The sequence below is a fragment of the Ursus americanus genome, chromosome 3 (genome assembly GCF_024610735.1).
Source record: "Ursus americanus isolate L20-20 chromosome 3, mUrsAme1.1.p, whole genome shotgun sequence".
Lineage (NCBI taxonomy): Eukaryota > Metazoa > Chordata > Mammalia > Carnivora > Ursidae > Ursus > Ursus americanus.
In genome coordinates, this window is record NC_142129.1 from 66,214,536 (window position 1) to 66,236,602 (window position 22,067).

The 22,067-nt window shown below is 41.2% G+C and overlaps 1 protein-coding gene across 2 annotated transcripts in view; it reads right to left on the minus strand.

Annotated features, from left to right (window-relative positions):
• DYNC1I1 (dynein cytoplasmic 1 intermediate chain 1) overlaps positions 1–22,067 on the minus strand; it is a 300,330-nt gene that overhangs the window by 37,891 nt on the left and 240,372 nt on the right. For both annotated transcript variants that reach the window (XM_087861060.1, XM_087861059.1), the window contains one exon: positions 19,289–19,433. In XM_087861060.1, coding sequence (XP_087717186.1) covers positions 19,289–19,433 — 145 coding nt within the window. The remainder of the gene's footprint in view (positions 1–19,288; positions 19,434–22,067) is intronic.

Consider the following 22,067-nt stretch of genomic DNA (forward strand, 5'->3'; position numbering starts at 1 on the left):
CTCAGGCGTCCTCTTCGCAGAGGGGACTGCCCTAGTCACCCATCTAAACAGCTGTCCCTGATTCTCGTCACTCTCTATCCCAATCCCGCTTCATTGGTTTCCTACCACGTACCACTCTCGGAAATGTATCATGTACAGCTGGTCCGCATTTATTCATGGATTCTACATTTTTTTGCATTTGCCTACTTTCCAAGATTTATCTGTAAGCCCCAAATCAGTGTTTCACAGTCACTCATGGGCAAGGGCAGAGTGGAGGAAAATCTGAGTCAGCTGGCATGCACTTTCCCGGCTATGGCCGAATAAGACCAGCTCTGCGTTCTTGTTTCAGCTCCCGTACCATAAATAAATGCCCTTTTTGTAGTTTATTTGGTGCCATGATTTTTCATTTTCATAGTTTTTTGTTGGTGATGTCACAGTTTATAATGGCCCCCAAGCATGGTGCTGAGTGTCGATCGGCGCTCCCAAGCACAAGAAGACTGGTGCGCCTTCCTGACAAAGTGTGTGTTCGATAAGCTTCCTTCAGGCATGGGCTCTTGGCTGGATTCATTGCTAATGGACCAGCCTTACACAGGAATAAGGTGTCTTCAAACAGAAGTACACATAAAACAAGATCGTGTTTTTGTTTTGTTTTGTTTTGTTTTTTAGAGAGAGAGAGAGAGAAAGTGTGCAAGCATGGAGGGAGGGGCAGAGGGAGAGGGAGAAAGAGAATCTTAAGCAGGCTCCACGTGGGGCTCAGAACCTGATGCGGGGCTCTATCTCCTGACCCTGAGACCAGGACTGAGCCAAAATCAAAAGTAAGTCGCTTAACCCACTGAGCCACCCAGGTGCCCCAAAACAAGATCGTGTATTGATTGGTTGGTGAAAATGTAGTGACCAGAGGCTCTCAGGAGCTTACTCCTGTACTTCCCCCAGAAGCAGTGGTAATGGGCAACTTCACAGAACACAACTGCCATGAACGAGGATTGCTTATGTTTGTTTCTTTTGACGTGCACACGTTTTTTCTTCCCATCCAGAATAAACATGCCTGTGAAGTCAAGTACTTTGTCTGCCTTTGTTACCTTGTTCAGGGCCTAGACCATAGTAAGACCGCAATAGTCATGTATTAAATGAATAAATACAAGGAGTGTATATGTTATTCTCTGTTTATATGTATTTGATTATAAAGAAAATAATCGAAGGTAATGCTGGAGGTTGACAAGAACTTTTTCCTTTAAAGAAATTCTATTCTTGATACTCAAGTTTGAGTAACAAGACGTACACTATGCATCCACTGGCAGCAGGAATCATGTCTCATTTCTGCTCTGGTGGAAGTCCTTGGCATAAGGTTAAACATACACTAAGTACTTCTTGACTGCTGGTTTAATGAACAAATAATCGATCAAATATACTATTCTTTTGATTAGAAGGATAGAGAAGGCAATACGTGCCTTTACTTAGTACCAGAATATATTTTTAAATGTTTATTTATTTATTTGAGAGACAGCGTGCACGAGTGGGGGAGGGGCAGAGGGAGAGAATCTTCAAGCAGACTCTCCAAGGAGCACAGAGCCCGATGTGGGGCTTGATCCCAAGACTCATGAGATCATGCCCTGAGCTAAAACCAAGAGTTGGACGGTCAACCGACTGAGCTACCCAGGCGACCCTCCACTTCATAGCAGAATCTTAACTGTACACTGCTACCAAGAAATTGAGAACACAAGCCACATCCTGAGAGAGGATATTTGCAAAAGCCATTTGACAAAGGATGGTTATCTAAAATATTCAAAGAACTCTTAAAACTCAACAATAAGAAAATAAACTACTTGATTTAAAAAATGGACCAAAGATTTTAACAGACACCTCAAAAAGAAGATACATAGATGACAAATAAGCATATGAAAAAATGTTCCATATCACCTCATCAGGGAAATACAAATTAAAACTTCAGTGAGATGCCACTACACACCAATTAGAATGGCCAAAATCCAAAACACTGGCAAAACCAAATGCTGGTGAGGATAGGGAGCCACGGAACTCTTCTTCATTATAGGTGGGAATGCAACATGGTACAGCCATTTGGGAAGACAGTTTGGCAGTTTCTTACAAAACTAAATATACTCTTACCATACGATCCAGCAATCATACTCACTGGTAGTTACCCAAGGGAGGTGAAAACTTCTGTCCACCCAAAAACCTGCACACAGATATTTATGGAAGATTTATTCATAATTGCCAAAACTAGGAAACAACCGAGGTGTCTTTCAGGAGGTGAAAAGATTTAAAAACTGTGGTACATCCAGACAATGGAATGTTATTCAGCACTAAAAAGAAATCAGCTATCAAGCCGTGAAAACACGTGGAAGAACATTAAATGCATATTACTGGGTGAAAAAAGGCTATGTACCATAGAATTTCAACTATATGACATTCTGGAAAAGGCAAAACTACGGAGACAGTACAAAGATTAGTGGTTGCCAAAGGGTAGGGAAGCAAAGGCAGAGCACAGAGGATTTTTAGGGTGGCGACAATATTCTGTATGATAATATAAGGATGAAGAGATAGCATTCTACATCTGTCCAAACCCATAGAATGCACAACACTAAGAGGGAACCTTAATGTAAAGTATGAACTTTGGATGATTGTTAAAAAAAAAAAATAGCACTGTTACTATATTCTTACATGTTTTGCAATGATAACGCAAGGGTTGATATGTATACATTCATGTGTTCATATGCGTGTACAGCTGATTGGACAGAAGGGGAAAAGATCAATGGAGTAGAAAAAAGTGATACACGGAGAGTGCAGTTTTGAGAAATATCAATAAAGAATGAACAGAGGTGTCTTTGCAGGTCTGTAGGACACAGTTGTGTTTTGGTGGGGTGCCTGAAGGAGGATTGAAATACATTTGCAACAAATAAAAAAGTTCAGAGTTTATTTTATTGTTAATTAGTAATATAACTGCTACTGGCTTAATTTCATTTATATGTGATTGGTCAATATATAACACCTATATTATATATTAACCATTTATGACTCTGATTGAAAGCAGTGGGAATACAGAACAGATATGAAATATGACCACTGATCTTAAGAAAGCTCATAGTTCAGTGGAAGATGGAAACAATTAACAAATAAATACAACAAAAGACCTTTACATTGTATTCGGGTGCTGAATTTTTTGGTGTTGATTGAAGTTATTGTAAGAATAGTTTCATGACTATATCATGATGCATTATTAAACCAGATAGAATGGTTAAAGTTATTCAAGCATCTGAATCCACTGTTAAATGGCAAATAAAAATAAGTGGACTGTTCAAACTGTTAAAACCATTGCTTCTAACACAATGATTTCCAACAGACTCAATTACAATCAATGTGAGACAGAAAAAATCTGGGACTAAAAGGAATCTGAATCATTCCCCTCATGACGTGGGTTTTCTTTAAGGTAAAACTGGGGGATTAAACAGGGCATCTGTAGCACTCTCCTCAGGCCTGATTTCTATGACTTAAACCAGATTTTCTTGTTGCCCTTCTTTCTCATTTCCCCACACATGGACTTTGATTCTAAAAAGAACATAAAGACTGCTTATTTAAAAAAAAGTGGGATATTTATTTAATCACTATTCCATGCGGTGCTGGCCTCGTACCTCCCACGGCTTCTGGAGCCTTGACACACACCTTCACGTCTAAATAAGATTTCTGGACACTTAATTCATCCTATCTTTCAGTCTCTCTCTATTTTCCCTCTAGATATATTCAAGTTCATTAATCATTTCTATCCTTACTAGGTTTTGGAGGGTTTTTTGTTTTGTTTCGTTTTTTTGTTTTTTGGGTTTTTTTTTTCTTACTTGTTTGACATTATTGCTGGAAGCGCAAATTGGAAAGATTGTATTTAGAAATTTTGGGACTGATGGTTAGATGCTTGTCCAGAAGGGTGGAAAACCATGAAATGCAGGTTGAGGTGTTTGAAGTGATTAGGAAAGCAAGTAGAGCCGTGTCAGTCAGAGTTTCCAGAGCTATGTTCCAAGGAATACTGTTCTCTCAGTATGTTTGGATAAAACTGAGTCCCATGTCAGATAAATCTGAGGATCTCTGCGTGCCGTAAACCCAGCCCGTCTCTGAAGAGTAAGTTAAAAAGGCCTCCGTGCTAAAGATACTTGTTCACTTTAACTCTTTCAGTATCTTTTTAAATCATAGAACTTCCACCGTTAAAAAATGCCTGTTTAGATTCCTCAAAATACAAACATTGTTATATGTTGTAGTAAGAGGAGATGGTACAATGAAAGGTTTTAGGAAAATTACCTAGGAGGATTATGTAGGAAGAGTGAACATGGAAAGGCACCAACCTCAGAGAAATAGGTAATAATTTTGTCACAAACTTGGCAAAGAAGACATGGTCGTTCCCTGCTCTTAAGGAACTATTTCCCCAGACAGACAGACTTTTAAGAGATGGGGAAGGGCATTGTTAGAGAAGATCATGGCTGTTCTAATTCATTACAGATCTAGATTAACACAAAATACTGTAAAAAAGAAGAAACAAGCTCACACGCATGCAGATACACACAGATATTTCACCCTTCATTTTAATGGTTCATGGATTGCTAAATTAAAGAAATGTGCTTAATAGCAGAAGAATTAAAAACTTAGCTGATTTACTGATCTTTGCAAAAAGAGTGTAATTGAGGGAGAGAAAAATCAAACAATCAGGCATAAATTAAGTTACATAGATGGGTGGAAGCCAAGAGTCTCAAGTATAACCTTCCTGGATTGGTGACCCATTACACCTCTTAACGCAGCTGGGTCTGGCAGAGTGGTAGAGGGGAAATCTGGTTTAAAAGTTAAATTTTTAATCATTAAGGAAGGTCCTAAGTGAGGAGGAAACTGACAACTTATAAGAGACTTCTTCTTACTTTTGACTTGGGCTTAGTTCAAGCCAATGAACCGGGGGACAAGAGAGAACACTATTTCACTCTACCGCCAATTCCACAACATTCCTCTCCAGAAACTTCCACAGAGCTGGTGAGCTTCCAGTAGTAAACACTGAGGTCTATTTCCCCAGAATTTATGGGAGGGCCTGTTACTCTCCTTTGGAAGAGAAAATAAGAGTTTTCAAAGATTAATTATATTTAATTTTCCTCTACAAAACTTTTATTTATTCCTTACAAAGTACTAGAAGAATGAGAACATTCTCCCAATTTTTATTGTCCCAAGTTGATCAAGAAGCAATTTGTCATAATGGTCCAATTCTACTTGTTCCATATTGAGTGTAATACTGGCAAACTAACACATATCAGACACAGGATAAAGATGAACAAAGTAATATCCTACTCTGAGAAAAAGTGTATAAATACATACTAAACAGTCAACCAAGTTAAAAGAAACGCGTAGAAATTGTAAAAGTAATTGGCATTAGAATAGACTAAGAAAAAAATCCTTACATGTGCTTTCTTTAGACCTAGGACAAATGATATTTCTCCATCTTCTTGTCCTGCCATATTTAAATCCTCTTTGAGAAGTCAGGACCTGGTGGGGCAGGGACAGGAAAACTAATGGGGTTCTGAGTAAGGATTTAGAAGCACTAGTGACACGAGTTTCTTGGAACAAAGTAGGATGAGGAAGAGAGAATATATCTTAGGCTCAAAAACTTAAAAGCAATTATAAATGGATAAAAGGAAAAGTCCAATTGAAGTTACAACGGAAGAACAAGCAAACGTACAGCTAGCAGAAAGGTCAGATGAGACAATTCTGCAACACTCCGTTCAAGATGGCGTCCTGCGGCAGCGTATTTACAGAAATACACTTAGCATGATGTGCTGCCCCTGGTCCCATGCCAGTCGTGTGGAAGTATTCAGTTGGATGCAGCTTCTACTATTATGACGATGATTATCATTGTAGTCTTTCTGATCATGATCGGGCTTCATCTGCGTATTTAAGTGTCGTGGAGAATTGGGAGGGAAGTCTCAGAAAAGGATGCAAATGTAAACATTCTGGTCGATGGAGACGCTACTCCTGAGTGTGGTAGAACTGAAGAGTGTGCATCAATGGTCTAATCAAGTAATGTTAAAATAGGAGGGGCTATAGGATGTGCGCAGAGGTTCATGTGGAACCCCGTATTGCTGGTAATCTGAGGAGGCAGTCGTCCCATGTAGCATAGGATGCTTACGCTATGGGTCAGAATCCTGAGGGGGTGGGGACATGTCCTTAGTGCCCTGTCTCATGCTGCACGACATTAAGCCACAGGTGGTGAGTCCCCACTTTACCATAAGCTATGATTCTTATCATCTTCAGAAGAAAGTCTATTCTCCAACCATGGCATCACGGACTGTCTTTCACCATCTGGTCCCTTTTTGCCCCCAGAGGCCCCCTTTTATTCTTCCCTTCTGGTCACCTTGCACCCAATGCTACAGCCCGACCAAGCCAGTTTAATATCCAAATAACGACAACATTAACAATAACTATATTTAATAGCAATGATTGCATTGCTACTTCTTTCACGGTGCTTCCTGCTGTCTGCCTGGCACTGTTCTGAGAGCTTTATCCATCCCAACTCATTTCACCTTCACAGGTACCCCATGAGGTCGGTAGCTGGAGAGAGGAGTAAACCGCAGCACAGACAGGGAGACTACTTTCCCTGAAGTCACACAACCAGGGTGTCAACTATCCCATCCTTCTGTTTTTGAACACTCCTTTCCTTTTACTTGAAAGCCCTTCCCTGTGTCCCTCTACCGAACGAAGCCCTTCGAACCCCAGTTTGGATGGCACCTACGTGGAGAAGATCTTCAGCACCTTTCCTTCTCCGTCCTCGCCCCACCAGCTGCAGGTTGAGTTAGGATTTTTTCTTATAAACTGTGACTTAGAGAGAGTCAAGCCCCCTTTTCTTGGGGGGACATCATATCCCACCAAGGACAGGCTTTGCCAGGGGTGTCTTGAGAAAGAGCATTCCCGCACGCACGGCGCCCGAAAGAGGACTGTCAGCCTGTAGAAGAGCCTCGTCCCTCACCCCTGGGATAACAACCTCCCCAGTGCGAGAAAGGGCTAAGGACGCATACTCTGGTTGCCCAGCTCTCCAGATCATTCTTACAAACTAATTGGAATCCTACTCATCTACTTCGTAAGAAAAATATTTAGGAGGCCACTCTGCTCCTGGATGGTTGCCTTATATTTTTTTTCACAAAATTACAGTTTTTAAATATTTCCTAATAGGATTTTTAAAGCTTAACCTCAGTTTTCTAATTATTATATTTCTAAATTATGGCTATGAATTTTACGGCTCGAAACCACTGCTAACTAAATATTTGCTACAGTATGTCTTTAATGTACATCTTTTAAAAACCCAGGGATTATTCATTCATGTATTAATTCGATGATTTATTAAGTGTCTACCAGGTGCCAAGCACTCTGCCAGGTACTGGGGATGCAGACAGAATAATGTGAGCCTACTCTCACGGAGCTCGTGGTCTCACAGGGAAAGGCTGGAAACTCTATGTACACTAAATGCGATTCGGTGAGCAAGACAAAACTATTTTTATTATTGCATTATGTGTAATATGGCCATACTTAACATTTATTACAATACACAATCATTTTTGGTGGATTCATTTTAAAGGTAAAAAACCACTGTTTTTCCTTAAAAACAAAATTTTTCCAAATTTTTTTATTCATAAAAAATTGAAATTATCATTCTTCCCTAGTAGCTAAGATGGAAAAAAACAATCAGGTAAGATTGTCATCTTACATTTAAACCCTGGCAGAGGATGTCAATGTGAAATAGGTAATATTTATTGATTTCACAGTAGTTGCTTAGAAATTGAAGATTATCTTTCTAATTTGTGCAAAGTCATCACCCTTCACTCACTTAGAAAATTTTGTTTTCGGATGCTCCGTTTTGTTCAAAGACATTTTGTTAAAAGGACTAAAAGGTAGGTTGGCTGCTAGGATAGATTGTACAGTGTCAAGATACATTTGAGGGAAGTCAGTGATTTCCGTCAATCAAATGTGTGTCCTGAACGGTTCTTGGATGACAGCACCCCAGCGTGCTGCCCAGGAGCCACATGGAATGCCAACACGTGGGTTAAGTCAGACCATCTGCCTGACCAGTCAACATAAAGGAGTTGAATTTTAGGGCCCCAAAGTTTTAACACAGAAAGGACTTGGAGGCTATGATCACTACAAGCAGAAGAAATTTGAGCCTTTTGAAGACTAAAGGAATAGACTGAGCTGGCAAATACATGAACAGTATCAAGAACCTAAATCCTTAGAAGCTGCACCAGGACCAAAATAAATATTAACCCAATGTTTAATTGGAATCCACTGAAACTTTCCAAACTGGATGCAATGATAAAAAGTCCAAAGACTCATAACTTGTCTAGCCACTAAGCTAAACTACAGTACAGGAAGAAAATTACCCCAAACCTCAGCAAACAGAAAAGCTGAGTGGAATAATGAATGTTTTAATCCAGCCAAGAGTTCATACTTCATTTCTAAGTATCAACTCCAGCATTTCTTGATGGATGGGAAGTTTAATGGGCTAAGATATAGTAAAAGGTAAGAGTTGGTACTCCATAGAATTTATTCAGGCAATGCATTTCTTATAATTATTTTTTTAAAAGGATCATCAAAGATAGACTTTTAAGTATGCGGCTTTTTACTGTTCTCTTAAAAACAGCCTCATTGATACATTACAGAAGGATGTTCCAAGGGACTACTCAACATTATTGAAACAGCAAAGTCATGAAAGGAAATGAAAATGGCAAAATGCCCTTGGAACAGGCAAGAAGGAGGGCAGACAATTTTTGAAGGAGGTGGTTTAGTGGTGATCATGGAGATAAAAGAGATTGCAGGAGGTAAAACTTCAGTTTTGTGGGAAAAGGCAGAAGATAAACAGGATGGGAAAGGGACAGCAAAGTCAAGGGCAGGGTGTCTGTGCTCTGTTTTGTTTTTAAAAAGTTGGAGGGAAGGACAAGTGGGGCATACAGAGAAGAGAGACAGATGATGGCTTATTGTGGGAATTCACATGGAAGATCTCCTAGGAGAGGCCTCCATGTGGATAGGTAGAGAACTCGCACTCTCTCTATATCTTCCACGCTCTACCCCTACATGCCCGTGAGGCCACGATGACTGTTTGCTCTTACATATTCATTTGGACTCTCCCATATATCGCCTATGTGGCAACCAACCATAACAATACTATTTTCTACACATGGTTATATTTTCACTCTTTATCCGCTAAGACAAGGTGATTCTTTACTTCCCTTGCATGCAGTTAAAATACAATATGTTGATAATTAAGGTGATGAACAAAGCTCCTGTCACTATCAAAAATGGTTGTGTTACTATGCTTTAAAAAAAAAGTACACTGTTAATTATTACGTCTTAAGTTCCTGACCCCCCCTCCAAAAATAGAGCCTCTGTCACTAACATGCGTTACTTATTCTCTCTTAGTAAGTTCACTATGATGATGAGCACAGAAAGAGTCATGTTAGAATTTCAAGGTTCTATAACACTGGTAGGTAGGTTAATTTTCCACCTACGGTCAATGTGGCTTGTTGGTCTCCATAAATCAAACCACACTTTTGGGAACCGTTTAGAAGCCCAGACCTCCAAAAATATACAGTATTGTGTTCTTCCTTTAGCCTTTCCCAATTCAAAAATTCAGCCTGTGCAATCTTCATAGGAAATTTAAATAAAACCCTATATAAAGTTAACAGTAATATTAATTTTTCAAATCACAAAGAGAATCGGCAATGACTGCGTTTTCTCCAAATATGCTTTTTCATTTAACTACGGTATTTCTGAAATCCTATGTACAGAAATTGTATGTCTTAGTCTTGATCTTTAAAATCATAGCTTCTCTCTAAAAGTGTGTGAAGTGCTACTGTCTCATTGGCAATCACATTACTTATGCAGAGTGAGTGGATATGGACTTTGCTAAAGTCTTCAAGATTACATTCATTTTGCTCAGTGCGCTAATTGCAGCATACCATTCTCCCCTGGAATACAGATTTTCTGGCCTACTATTTTATCTTTGTGTTCGAAATGTGAATTCTTGGTCAGTAGAATGTACGAAATGTATGTCCGTGTTGCCAAATTTTCCTGTCGTTTGGTTTGCCTTTAAGCTGGGGGTGGGGGTATCTTTTTGAGCCACACTTATTTTCATGCACAAAGTATTATAGTGCAGCTACTTTTTAAATTTGACTCCTGACTAGTTCAAAGTCTTATTTCTTAGCATCAACTCTTTCTACCCTTTGAAGGGTTCTTCCTTATGGGATTTAATTTGCCCTCTGCTATGTTCTGAACGTTTGTGTTCCCCCCAAATCCCTATGTTGAAATCCTAATCCCCCATGGGATGGTATCAGAAGGTGGGGCCTTGGGGAGATGCTTAGGTCATGAGGGTGGCACCTCATGAATGGGGTTGGTGGCCTTATAAAGGAGACCTCACGATCTCCCGAGGCCCCTGCCATGTGCCGGCTATGGTAAGAAGGGGCTGGCTATGAACCAGGAAGAGGGACTTCACCAGAACGTGAGCGTGCTGGCACCTGATCTTGGGATTCCCAGCCTCCGGAACGGAGTGAAACACACCCCTGCTGTTTAGAAACCACTCTGTGCGATTTTGTTACGGCAGTCCAAAAGGACTAAGACCTAATCTTGGTGGGAGGGTATCACTAACTCGATGATCAAGTAAGCCCCCACCATGACCTTTTTCATCCTCGTTTAAATGATCAGATGACTCCGACATGAGTTTAAAATAAAGATCACCAAGGTCACCATCATTGTCAGAGAGTCCAAAAAATAATTACCCATCTTATTTTTCTCTCTGTTCTCCAACTATCTGAAAATTCTCATTGTCAACAAGAATGAAAAAAACCTAAGCCTTGATATCCAGTATTTTCTTTCCTTTTTTTAATTTCCAGTATTTTCAAAACAATATTTATATTTTCACTTTGCCCTTTTTATGAAGATAAAGGAGGTTACTTTCAGTCAGTCTTGTAAAAGGGACTGGTAATTTTAGGAGATGCTGCTACCATTTCCTTTACATTTTATGCATGTTTAGATTTAGAAGAGGAGACAGACTCTAGCCGGTGTTGCCAGGAGTGTCAAGGAGAACCATTGCTCCTAGGACACCACCACCAAAGCTTATGATTAATTTGGGGTTTCAAATATATTCACAGTACACACCCCAGGCCAGAACAAGTAGGGTATTAATTATATCAGGAAACCTGACTGGGGGGTGGGACAATGATTTCCATTCTCCTGCCTGAATCCTGAACTAGCTCCCCCATTCCCTAACACAACCCTGATGAGAGAGGAGAGACACCTCAAAATCAATGAACTGCCCCACGAGCTCTGTAGGTTGGGGAGTTTGAGACAGAACTTCACGTCGCTTTAGAGCATGGCTCTGCAAATTCTAGCAGCGTGGGGATCACTTGCAGGGCTTATGAAAACATAGATCGCTGGCCCCACTCCCAGAGTTTTTGATGCAGAATGTCTTGAGGGCAATGCAGATAATTTGCATTTCTAGTAAGTCCCAAGTAAAGCTGCCCAGATGATCGAGGGGCCACACTTCGAGAAGCCTTAGAATTTCAGAGAAGCGGTAGATCCCCCACGCCTAAAGTTGTCGACCTGCTACAGTAAGTTGGGGACAGCTTTTGGCCTTTTTTTTTTTTTTTTTTTAAGAGAGAGAGAGAGCACGGTGGGGAGGGGCAGAGGGTGAGGGAGAGAGAGAGAAACTTAAACAGGCTCCATGCCCAGCACAGAGCCCCATGTGACCCTGCGAGCACCTGAGCCGAAATCAAGACTCAGACGCTTAACCGACTGAGCCGCGCAGGCCCCGTGTTGTGGACAGCTTTGAGTGCCAGATTCAGGAGGTTCGTGAGGACTTTAGACTAGAGTCCACAACCGCCACTTTACACAATTCCTGGCACTCTTGTTAAAAACTCAGACATCACCTATGAAATGCATCTTTGATATTTAGCCCCATCTGCTCCTCAAATTGGTGCCGTTCAGACATCCTCTGGAGTCAGTGGCCTGTCCCACCTCTTGCATGACCTGCAACACCCCCCCCCCAACATCCCACTTCCTGTTGCTGTCGGCAGATGAGCGAGCCTCTGACTCCACCAGAGAACAGGGACCTTCTCTCATTCTCTGCTCCCCCTCCCCCTTCCACATAGCTGAACCCATCCCATCTTTCTCCAGCCTTAGCGGTGTCCTGCCTCTTCTCCCCTCGCCAACCCCACCCTGGCACCTGAGAGCATCTTTCTTAACTGTCAACCACTCACTGTCCACCTGTACTCTTCCCTGGCTCCTTCTCTTCAGGCCACAAACACGCTCAAGTCTCTGAGAAAGTTATAATAACCAAACGCTTCGTGGGCCTGGCTTTCCCTGCTAGCCCCCGCTCCTGCAGTTCCAGCCCGACCTCAAAGAGTGGTCTTCCCTCCTCCCTCTGCAACCAGCCTCAGTCTGCGCTGGAGCCAACGCCACCCTCTACTTGCTTGTCCGTCAGCATATCCCTTCTCTTCCCGCAGCCGCTGTCGCTCCACGGTTGCACCCTGTCCTCTTCAATTCACATCGATTCTTATTTTCTTTTGGGATAAATGACTGACTATAGGCTGATCACTGCCACATCTAGATCTTTCTTCAAAAAGTCAGCTCTATGCCCAGTGTGAGGCTTGAACTCACAGCCCCAAGATCTATGAGCTTTTTTAGCCTCACTCTTATCCCCGAGCTCCACTATTTTCAATTGCCTTTTAGGAATTTCCAGGGGCCTCAGCTGGAGCGTGCCCCAGACAGCTACTTTTCTACCCCCCACCCCTGCTTGCCCCTCCTCTATTTCCTGTCTCCGTCATTGGCACCACCATTCTTCCCCTCGGATGCCTGAGGCAGAAATACCAGGATCGCCACTGACTCTGCTCTCAAATCAAGTCCTCTGGTCACCAGGTCCCCTTGCTGGTTTCAGGCTTGCGTTCTCCTCCACAAGCTCAATGCATCCACTCATGACTGTGAGGACTTACTGGACCATTTACCGTATGTAACATATTAAGCACAATGCCTGGCATGCAGTGTGACCTCGATAAATGGTGGGCTCCCACCCTCCTGCCAACCTTTGCGAATTCACCTTCCATAGAAAACTCCCCCAAATTCCATTTTGATTAGTTCGGTCCTAAAATGACTTGCCATCATTTATAAAATAAAGATAAATCTGCACAATCAAGTACAAACTTATCTTTCCAGCTCATCGCCTGCATTTCCTGAGTGGATTCCTGCCTTGCGGCCATTTCGATGAAAATGGCTTCTCCCTTGTTATCAGCTGGAAGGCAGCCGTGTCCTGTGCTTGCCAGGGAAATGACTCCAACAAGGTTTCTGCTTCCATGGGAAGCCTCCCCTGACTGTGGTTTAATGATGAAATCTGGTGGCTGGGGGTGGACGGAGGGCAATGTAATGTGATTTAATCCTTTCCTCCTGCATGCTGTTCTCACTAGAATTTGCAAGAATTAGCATTCTGTTCAGAATTCTAGGCTCTTTTTTTTTTTTTTTTAGTATCTCCCCTCCCCATTCTTGCTAAATTCTTAGAGCATTTTCTAGGAATTTCTGTTAGTACTTATTTCACTTGAACCATCCACTCAGTGTCTCTGTTTCCCATTCCATGATGAGCTCCTCAGCCTCCATTTTCAGCCTTCTCATGGAAAGCTCCCTCTGCTGCCTGTCTCAGGGGAATCGTCCCTCTCCCATAAGCTCACCTCCCTTGCTGTCTTCTCAAGTAGAAACTGTGCATTACTGGCTATCCTGTTTCAGAAGAGTGAAATAAAGTCTTTGCTCTCCAGGGTGTAGACACTCAGTAAAAAGTCCTCCTTTTAAGCTCAGGCCATGTCTCTCTCATGTGTTCCCTCTTCTGACCTCTCTTCCTGATTTGTTGAAGACTTACACCCAGGGCTCACGATCTCCTTTTCCATCCCAGTCTTGCCTCTATTCTGGCCCATTTTGAAGCCCACAGCCCACGAGAACCTTGACCTTTTATTTCCATGACCCGTCAGCTCCAATGACCTTCATGTGGACTTGATTTCAGTGACAACATGACCACACCCTGGACCTTTGTTTGGTTGGTTGGTTTGGTTTGTTTTTATCACTTGGAATTATTTCAGTTGTGAATTACTAAATCCAAACAGCTCACTTTCTAACAATAATCTCTTATTTTACTAGTTCTCCTATTCAATTCCTTCCTTCATACCTATTCTTTGATCTTATAGAGGCTTCCAAACCCTTGCTCCCTTTACTTTCTCAGTCTGTTTTCATTTCCTTTCAGCCACAGCATAGAATCCTTAGCCTCTAACATCAAACATACTCTCACGCTTATTTTTGATCCTACGTTCGATTGTCCCGCCATCACATTCTGGGAAAGCTTTGGCCCTGGAGCCAATTATGTGTCCCCCTCATCCATATCCATATCTGTGCTGTTAAGTTCTCTTGGAGGAAGTTGGTCCTGAAGACTGATGCCACTAGATCATTCTGGTCTTCAACCCAGCAGGGTTTTCCAGACCCCCAGAGTCCATCTTTGCTTCCCAAATTTGCTCTTCCTCTTCTCTCCCATGACCAGCTGCAACCTGCTCCCTCCGGCCCCTCTGCATCCCACTTAGCAGACTACTCATCTCCTGCTTCACTGAGAAAACAAGACCACATGAGACGTCCCTCTGCTTTCACTCACCAAACCTACACACTTGCACGTGTTTGTCCCCTTCCTTTCCTGTTCCTTCGTTACAACAGAAGATATGCCACTGCCCAAATTTACACGTTACCCCTGCCCGTGCTATGCATCTCATCCACTCAAGCATCTTCAGGAGCCCTTCTCTGTCTTACACTTGCCGTGTTTCTACTCTTCTCCTTTGCTGGCTGTTAGACAACAGCAACATCCTCGAGAGTCTCTACGATCTTAGAGAAAAAAATAGAAAAAGAAATACTCTCTCTACTGCCCATCTTCCTCTCCTCCTAGTCAAACTTCTTGATTTTTCTTCAGTGCTTCCTTGCTTTCCACTCACTCCTTAACCCATTGTTATCTGTGTCCCATCCGCAGCACACCAGTGGAACGGTACTTGCCACGGGCACAGTGAAGCTACTGAATACAATGGACGTACTGCAGTCCTGATGACACTTCCAAGGAGTACTTGTTACTCTTGGTCACGCCCTTCTCTTCTGTTTTGTTTTGTTTTTCAGTTTTATATTATAGAAAATTTCTTTTTTTTTTTTAAAAAGATTTTTATTTATTTACTTGAGGGAGAGAGCAGGCACAAGAAGGCAGAGGGGCACAGGAAGAGGGAGAAGCAGAGTCCCCATTGAGTAGGAAGCCAGACACGGGGCTCGATCCCAGGACCCTGGGATCATGACCTGAGCTGAAGGCAGACGCTCAACCGACGGAGCCAATGTCAAACATATTCGGAAATAGAATAATATCAATATCCAGCGTCAATATTTATCAATACTTGCACAATCTAATTCATCTATGTCCACACGCTCTCCCTTCCCAGCTGATTATTTTGAAGCAAATCTCTGACATATGATTTCTTCTGTAAAATTTCAGTGTGCATCTCTAGAAGATAAAACTACTTAAAATGATCAAAATATAATTATCACACCTAAAAATAATAGTTCATAAATATCATCAAATATCTAGTTGGTTTTCCCATTTCCTAATAGCCCTCTAATTTTTTTTTAAAGGGTTGAGTGTCTAGATCAGGATCTATATGGGATTCATATTTTAAGATTGGTTGAAACTCTCAAGTACTGTTTCATTCTATTTTGTTTTAATATGTAGTTTCCACCTCCATTTCTTTTTTTTCTTTGAAAAAAATTGGGCTTTTGTTGTAGAAATGAGATCAGAGGTCCCGTAGATTTCACCACAGCCTTGATTTGGCTGGTTCCATTCCTGTAGTACTTAATATTTTGCATCTTTATCTCCTATTGCCACTAAATTCGGAGATCTGGTAGAGTGATAGGATTTGAATTTGATTTGGGGGACAAGCCTGTTTCAAAAGGGGTATGGTATACTTCCATAACCATGAAAGTTGTTTCTATTTTTACAATGTTATTAGCAATAATCACTACCTAATATTCAAATCCTATCTTCCTATATTAGCTGGGATATTTCTACAAAGAAAAACATTCCCTCATCAATAATTTAAGTAGCCCTGAAGTACAAATCATATAGAAAAGACAGAATAAATGTTTGAGTCTTTCAGAGTAAATAATTAATTCTTTCTTTTACTTATTAGTTTCCAAAATATTGAATTGGCTTTCGTCATGTTCTCCAAAGATGACTAATGAGGTTTTCCCCCCCCTTTTTTCAGTATTATTATGAACTCATAGAAAGTAAGGAAGTTACCAAACACTACATATTTCTTGTCAAAGGTCCTAGAAGCCAAATTGAGAAAACTTCTGCAGGCCAAAGAATATCAGTGAGGGTGAACTCATGAATCTATTACCCTTTGTCAAGAAATACGTAGTGTTTGGTAGCTTCCTTGCTTTCTATTATGATGAAATATTCCAGGCTCATTTTACCCATTTCCTGCTCCAGATCTAGAATCACTGATTTCCTCCAGGATCTCTGGTTTCTTTAAGTATAAGTGGTATTTAGAGAGCAAAAACTGGACACCAGGAGTGTCATTGCTACTGGATTGGTCATTGTTTCTAGACCTTTTTGTTGAATATGTATTTTTTAGATTTAAAGGTAACACACACCACAAATTCTTACTCATACGTCCAACTTAAATTCAGGATTACTGCAGAGGTTTTACTCAATTCAGGCACTTATATGTCCTTTCAACCCCGCTGATATCACTCTTCAATGATACCAAATGCAGTCATTTATCTCATGATACAAACACAACGGTATCAGAGTAACAGTGACAAAACAACCACCAGCAACCTGAGTACTAAAAGTAGTTAAAATTTTTTTTGTAGTTCTTTTTATCTTTAAAATATATCCCTTTTGAAATGTATAGTTAAAACAAGATTTTACAGTCAGAATCATTCCATACTGTAATGTTTTGCCTCCAATTTGAACCACACTAAGGTTGATTCGTTTCATGTTACTTCACATTTTTTAAAGATTTATTTATATATTTTAGAGGTGGGGGAGGGGCAGAGCCACAGGGAGAGGGAGAGGGAGAGAATCTCAAGCAGACACCCCACTGAGCATGGAGCCTGACGCAGGGCTCCATCCCAGGACTGGAGGTCATGACCTGAGCTGAAATCAAGAGTTAGATGCTTAACTGACTGAGAAACCCAGGTGCCCCACTTTACATTATTAAGGTACCACTTTTAAAATTTTATTTTGTTTTGTAACTATGTAAAATATTTACATGGTTCCCAAGCCAAAGGTACAAAGTATCTTTTAAAAAGTATGGCTATTCTTGGTTCTTTCCGCCTCCTGCCTCCTTGTAAGGAATAATTTTGTGTACCTGTGTCTATCTTTCCAACTTTTAAAAATACATAAATAAATATTAAACAATGACAACATACTAACTTACACTTTTCTCCACCTTGCTTTTCTCATTTAAAAATATATCCTAGACATCACTCCATAATAGTATAAAGAAATCTGCATTTCTTCCTACACTTGAATCGTACTCTCTCATGTGGACATGGGTTGCTTTTGATTTGTCCAGAGCCCTAATGATGGACTCTTGGGTCCTCTCCAGTCTTCTGCTATTCAAGGTAGCCTTTCAATGAATCTCCTTCTAGAGATGTCTTTTTCCTTATTTTTGCTAGTATACCTTTGGCATAGATTCCTAGAAGCAGGAATTGCTCTGACAATGAGCAAATATGCATGATGAATTATTTTTATATACTGCCAAATTCCTCTCTCCAGCATTGTGCTGTTTTTCACTGGCAATTGCAGCCTGTGAGAATGGCTGGTTCTTTCAGTCTCATCACAGACTATGTTGCTTTTGGATTTTTGTCAGTATGACAGAAGAAAAGAAATTTCTCACCTTGATTTTAATTTGGATTTCTCTTACAGGTGAGGTTGTTTCTCATGCAGTTGAGACCAATTCTGTCTGTCCTCTTCCCACAGTCCCTCTCACAAAAATTATAATCCCCTCCCCCATTTCTTAGGTTGGTACTTTTTAAATCTCCTTTTCTAGTTCATTTCTCCTGTTTATTTCCTAAATAGTCCTCTTTTTCTGGATCTACTCTTAACGTTTCTTTTAAAATCCACTGCTTGGACTGTAATAATGATTGCTATTCCTTTTTTTTTTTTTTTAAGATTATTTATTTATTTGAGACAGAGAGAGAGAGAGAGAAAGCATGTATGGGGGGAAGGGCAGAGGGAGCGGGAGCAGCAGACTCCCTGCTGAGGAGGGAGTGAGATGCGGGGCTGCATCCCAGGACACTGGGATCATGACCTGAGTCAAAGGCAGACGCTTAACTGACTGAGCCACCCAGGCGCCCCAGTGATCACTATTCTGACTGGGACCGGGTATGTACCTGCAGCCCAGAGGCCTCCCTCCACTTCTGTCTCACATCGCAAACTGTCTAATGGAGATCGTGAGTCGTGGGTCCCAGCACCTTAAATTTAACCTGCACAATGCTCTTCACTAACTGGCCCCTCCTCTGGTGCTCTCCAGGTAGTGAATGCAGCGATCAATTAGCTCAGTCTCCAGCGGCTCCGGCCGTAACTTGCCTTAGTTCCTGATGACTCCTGGTCTCACCATTCTTGTATCAAACCCTGTCACCAACGTCTGTGGCTTCTCCTTCAAAAATGGTTCTCAAATCCATCTATTTCTCTCCATCCCAAACTACTGGTTGACACCACTGCCATTTATTCCCTGCCCTCCTGCACCTTTCTTCCAGTGGCCTTCCCCCCCCCCTTTTTTTTTTTTGCTCTCAAGCAGGGTCAGAATTGCCTTTGAAAATACAATTAATGGAGTGCCATTTGCCAGCTTAAAAACCACCAAAGACTCCAAAAACGCCCCCAAAACCCAAACCACCAAGTCCCAAGTCGTATTTCCGTAAGTACACATGTGTGTAAGTCAGTGCTATGGAGCTCCGCACAGTCAGCACTGAAGTAGGGAGAGGGCGGGGATGGCAGCAGGAGGGGTGTGGCAGGCGGGTGAAGGTTAGTAAAGAAGGACTTCCATTTTATCAGTATTTGAATTGCTGAAATTTTTAAAATTTAGAATGTTTTGAAGTATCACTTGTATATTTTAAAATAAATAAAATGGACCTAGAAAGAGGCAGACTGGGCTCGTCAACAGGCTCTGAATAGTAAAACTGTCCCCTTTGCCTGTGTATTTAACAGAGAACGAAATCGAGACATTCTTACCTTTGTGGTCCACAGTTTGACGGTCCAGTCAAATGATGACGTGACAAACAGGTGTGAAAAGTCGATTGGGCCCACAGCCATGTGGCAGTTAATTCCAGTCACTGGCCCCTGGTGACCTTCGAAGACCTCCCCGATACCTGCTTTGCTGCATGAAGACCACACAGGAGCAGAATTTCAGTGACCTTTGCAAAGCAGCGATTGCTTTTAAAAATAAAACAAACTTGTCTCCGCGTGATTACTTCTCCGTAATTTAGAAGGACAACCATAAACCACCAACACTGAAAGCACTTTCACAGTTATCATGAGAGAAATAAGATGCTAGATAACTTTTGATGATTAAAAGATAATATGGAGCAATGTGATCTTTTTAACCTTCTCAATTTAATACCAAATTTTGTCATTTAGTCCTTTCTCAGGAGTTCCTCAAATCCTCTCATTGTTGATGCAGCACATCAATGGAAAACATACACACTTCGATCTCAGAAGCTTTCATATTTTACTGAATAAGACTCCTCTCCTTAGGATGACATGTGGCAGACATTCTATTTTAGCTCCTTCTGGGGACCCCATTGGCTACAGACCTCCACACATCCTTGTATACCTACATTTATCTTTCCAAGGAAATTTCTTAAATGAAGTTGATGTATCTCAAAAGCTAATACTTTGTGGAAACCCTTGCCACCACAATATGATATGCATAACTTAAATGTGATATTTAGAAAATAATGGTTTCACTGAAAGAAGAGAAGTTTTCAAGTCTACTGATTGTAACTTCCATAAGGGCTGGTGCCTAGTTTTTCTTGTGGCCAAGCATTTGGCCTATAGTAAGTGCTCAATAAATATTTGATGAAAGAAACCACAAGGGAAAGAGACAAACTTTGGCCTTTTTTCCTCCCCCCAAAAGAAGCACATCTGAGAAACAGTGATACACATTGTGAACATTACCCAAGGACCTATATCGTTTATGCAACTAAGCTGGGATTATTTCCAGCCCCCTGGTATCACACAGTAGTCTGCACACAACCTACCCAGTTAAAAAAAATGCCCCAAACACTGTATTTTAAAAATCCATGTGCATGAGGTTATCAATAAGAGAAATACTTAGGGATTGTGGAATCTAAATCTTATGTTGCTGAGCGTAAAATAAATTAAGTTATTAAAACATTGGGGCTTCTGGAGCGCCAATAAATGTCAATGTGCTGAGCAAGATTTGAAATCATGAGAAAATGCTGCAGCGTGTGCTCCCTGTAACAGGCACTCAAAAATTATGCCCAGTGAAACTGCTAACAGCAGTTCCACACATGATCATTTAAACTCTTCTAAAGAACACGAGGAACTGATCTTTGAAGTGGCCCCTGGTGAGACTCCACTTGCTCTTAACAGCATCCTGAAAGGGTTTATAGGGTGCAAAATGAGGACCTTATTTAATTTATGGAAGTGGATTTTCACCTTCTGTATGTTAGGTGAAAAATAGAATTTCCCCCTCCCCCCCACTCCCTTAGCCCTATATGACCCATTTAAAATTACTGTGAAGCCAAATTCCTGTTTTTCTACAACTTTATTAAGATCTGTATTTTATATTTCAGATGGATGGGCCAATGTAAGAAGCAAAATCAAGCGTGTGGTAAAAAGATTTGTGGTTTTCACCTTAGGTACCCTCCTTTTGAACCACACTGCAAATTCTGATTGTGCTTGAAAAAGGACAAGAGCCACAGAACAAAAATGTTCACCGTGTAAAACATTATTCACATTAGAAAAACTAAAAAAGAAAAAAAAAACTGCAAGTTATCAATGAACGTGTTCCGTAGGCTTCACAGATAATTGCGGTCCCGGATTAAGTCCATGGAAACTATATGCCTTGTTGGTTCTAATAAATGTGTAGATAAAGCTGTGACTCTGTATTTGGTCCCCTGCACTCTCTGTGCGTCTCTCGTGCCACTTATGACCTTCTACCCGTACTGCAGACACGTGTACTGCAGACACGTCATCATCGCTCTCTCGCCGGCAGGAACCACGTTTACACAGCACCCGCATGCCAGGCAGCGCCTAGTGGGACACTTGGCTCCAAGTAGGTGTGCAGTGAATGTTTGCACGAAGGAACAACTTTATCAGGTCTTTTTATGCTTTCATAAGACTTTAATGCATCATGGTTTTAGCCAGTTTTATGGGCATAGCACTATGAGGCATCGCTTCCTACTCATCTTTGAATCATGTGAGCGGGGAAATACTGCTTGTTTGTATGTATAGAACAGTGGGCACATCGCGGCTCATGTTGTGTGAGCGGCAGAACCACCTAGTTGGGCTGTGGATGCTTATTACTTCTACAAATCACAAGAACACCGGAGTATAAAATAAACTTGGAACAATTTCTGATTTCTCATTAAATCTAAACAGCCTGGGATGTGTACAAGAGATGAAAATCAACTGAATTAGAACTCCTAAGGTGAAAGAAAACTAAGTACCAAAGTGAACACAGCAAACCTTTCAAAAGATGGTGAGGCTGTTCATTAAGTCTTGCGTGCAGTTTTACAATAATTCTAATTATTGGACTCTACTTTATTCCTGACGGTTTTCCAGGGGCATTCACCAATCTCCCAGTCAAGGCAGAATTCTTATCACTTGGAAACTTCAGGGTGGCTTGTATCTCTCTGATTGGGAGGAAGAGCCCCAAGGCATCTCTGTATATTATTTGGGTTATTATTATTATTATTATTTCTTGATTCCCCATATAGATTTGTAGCTCCTCACTTACTGTGTGTCAGGCCCCGGGCAGAAAATC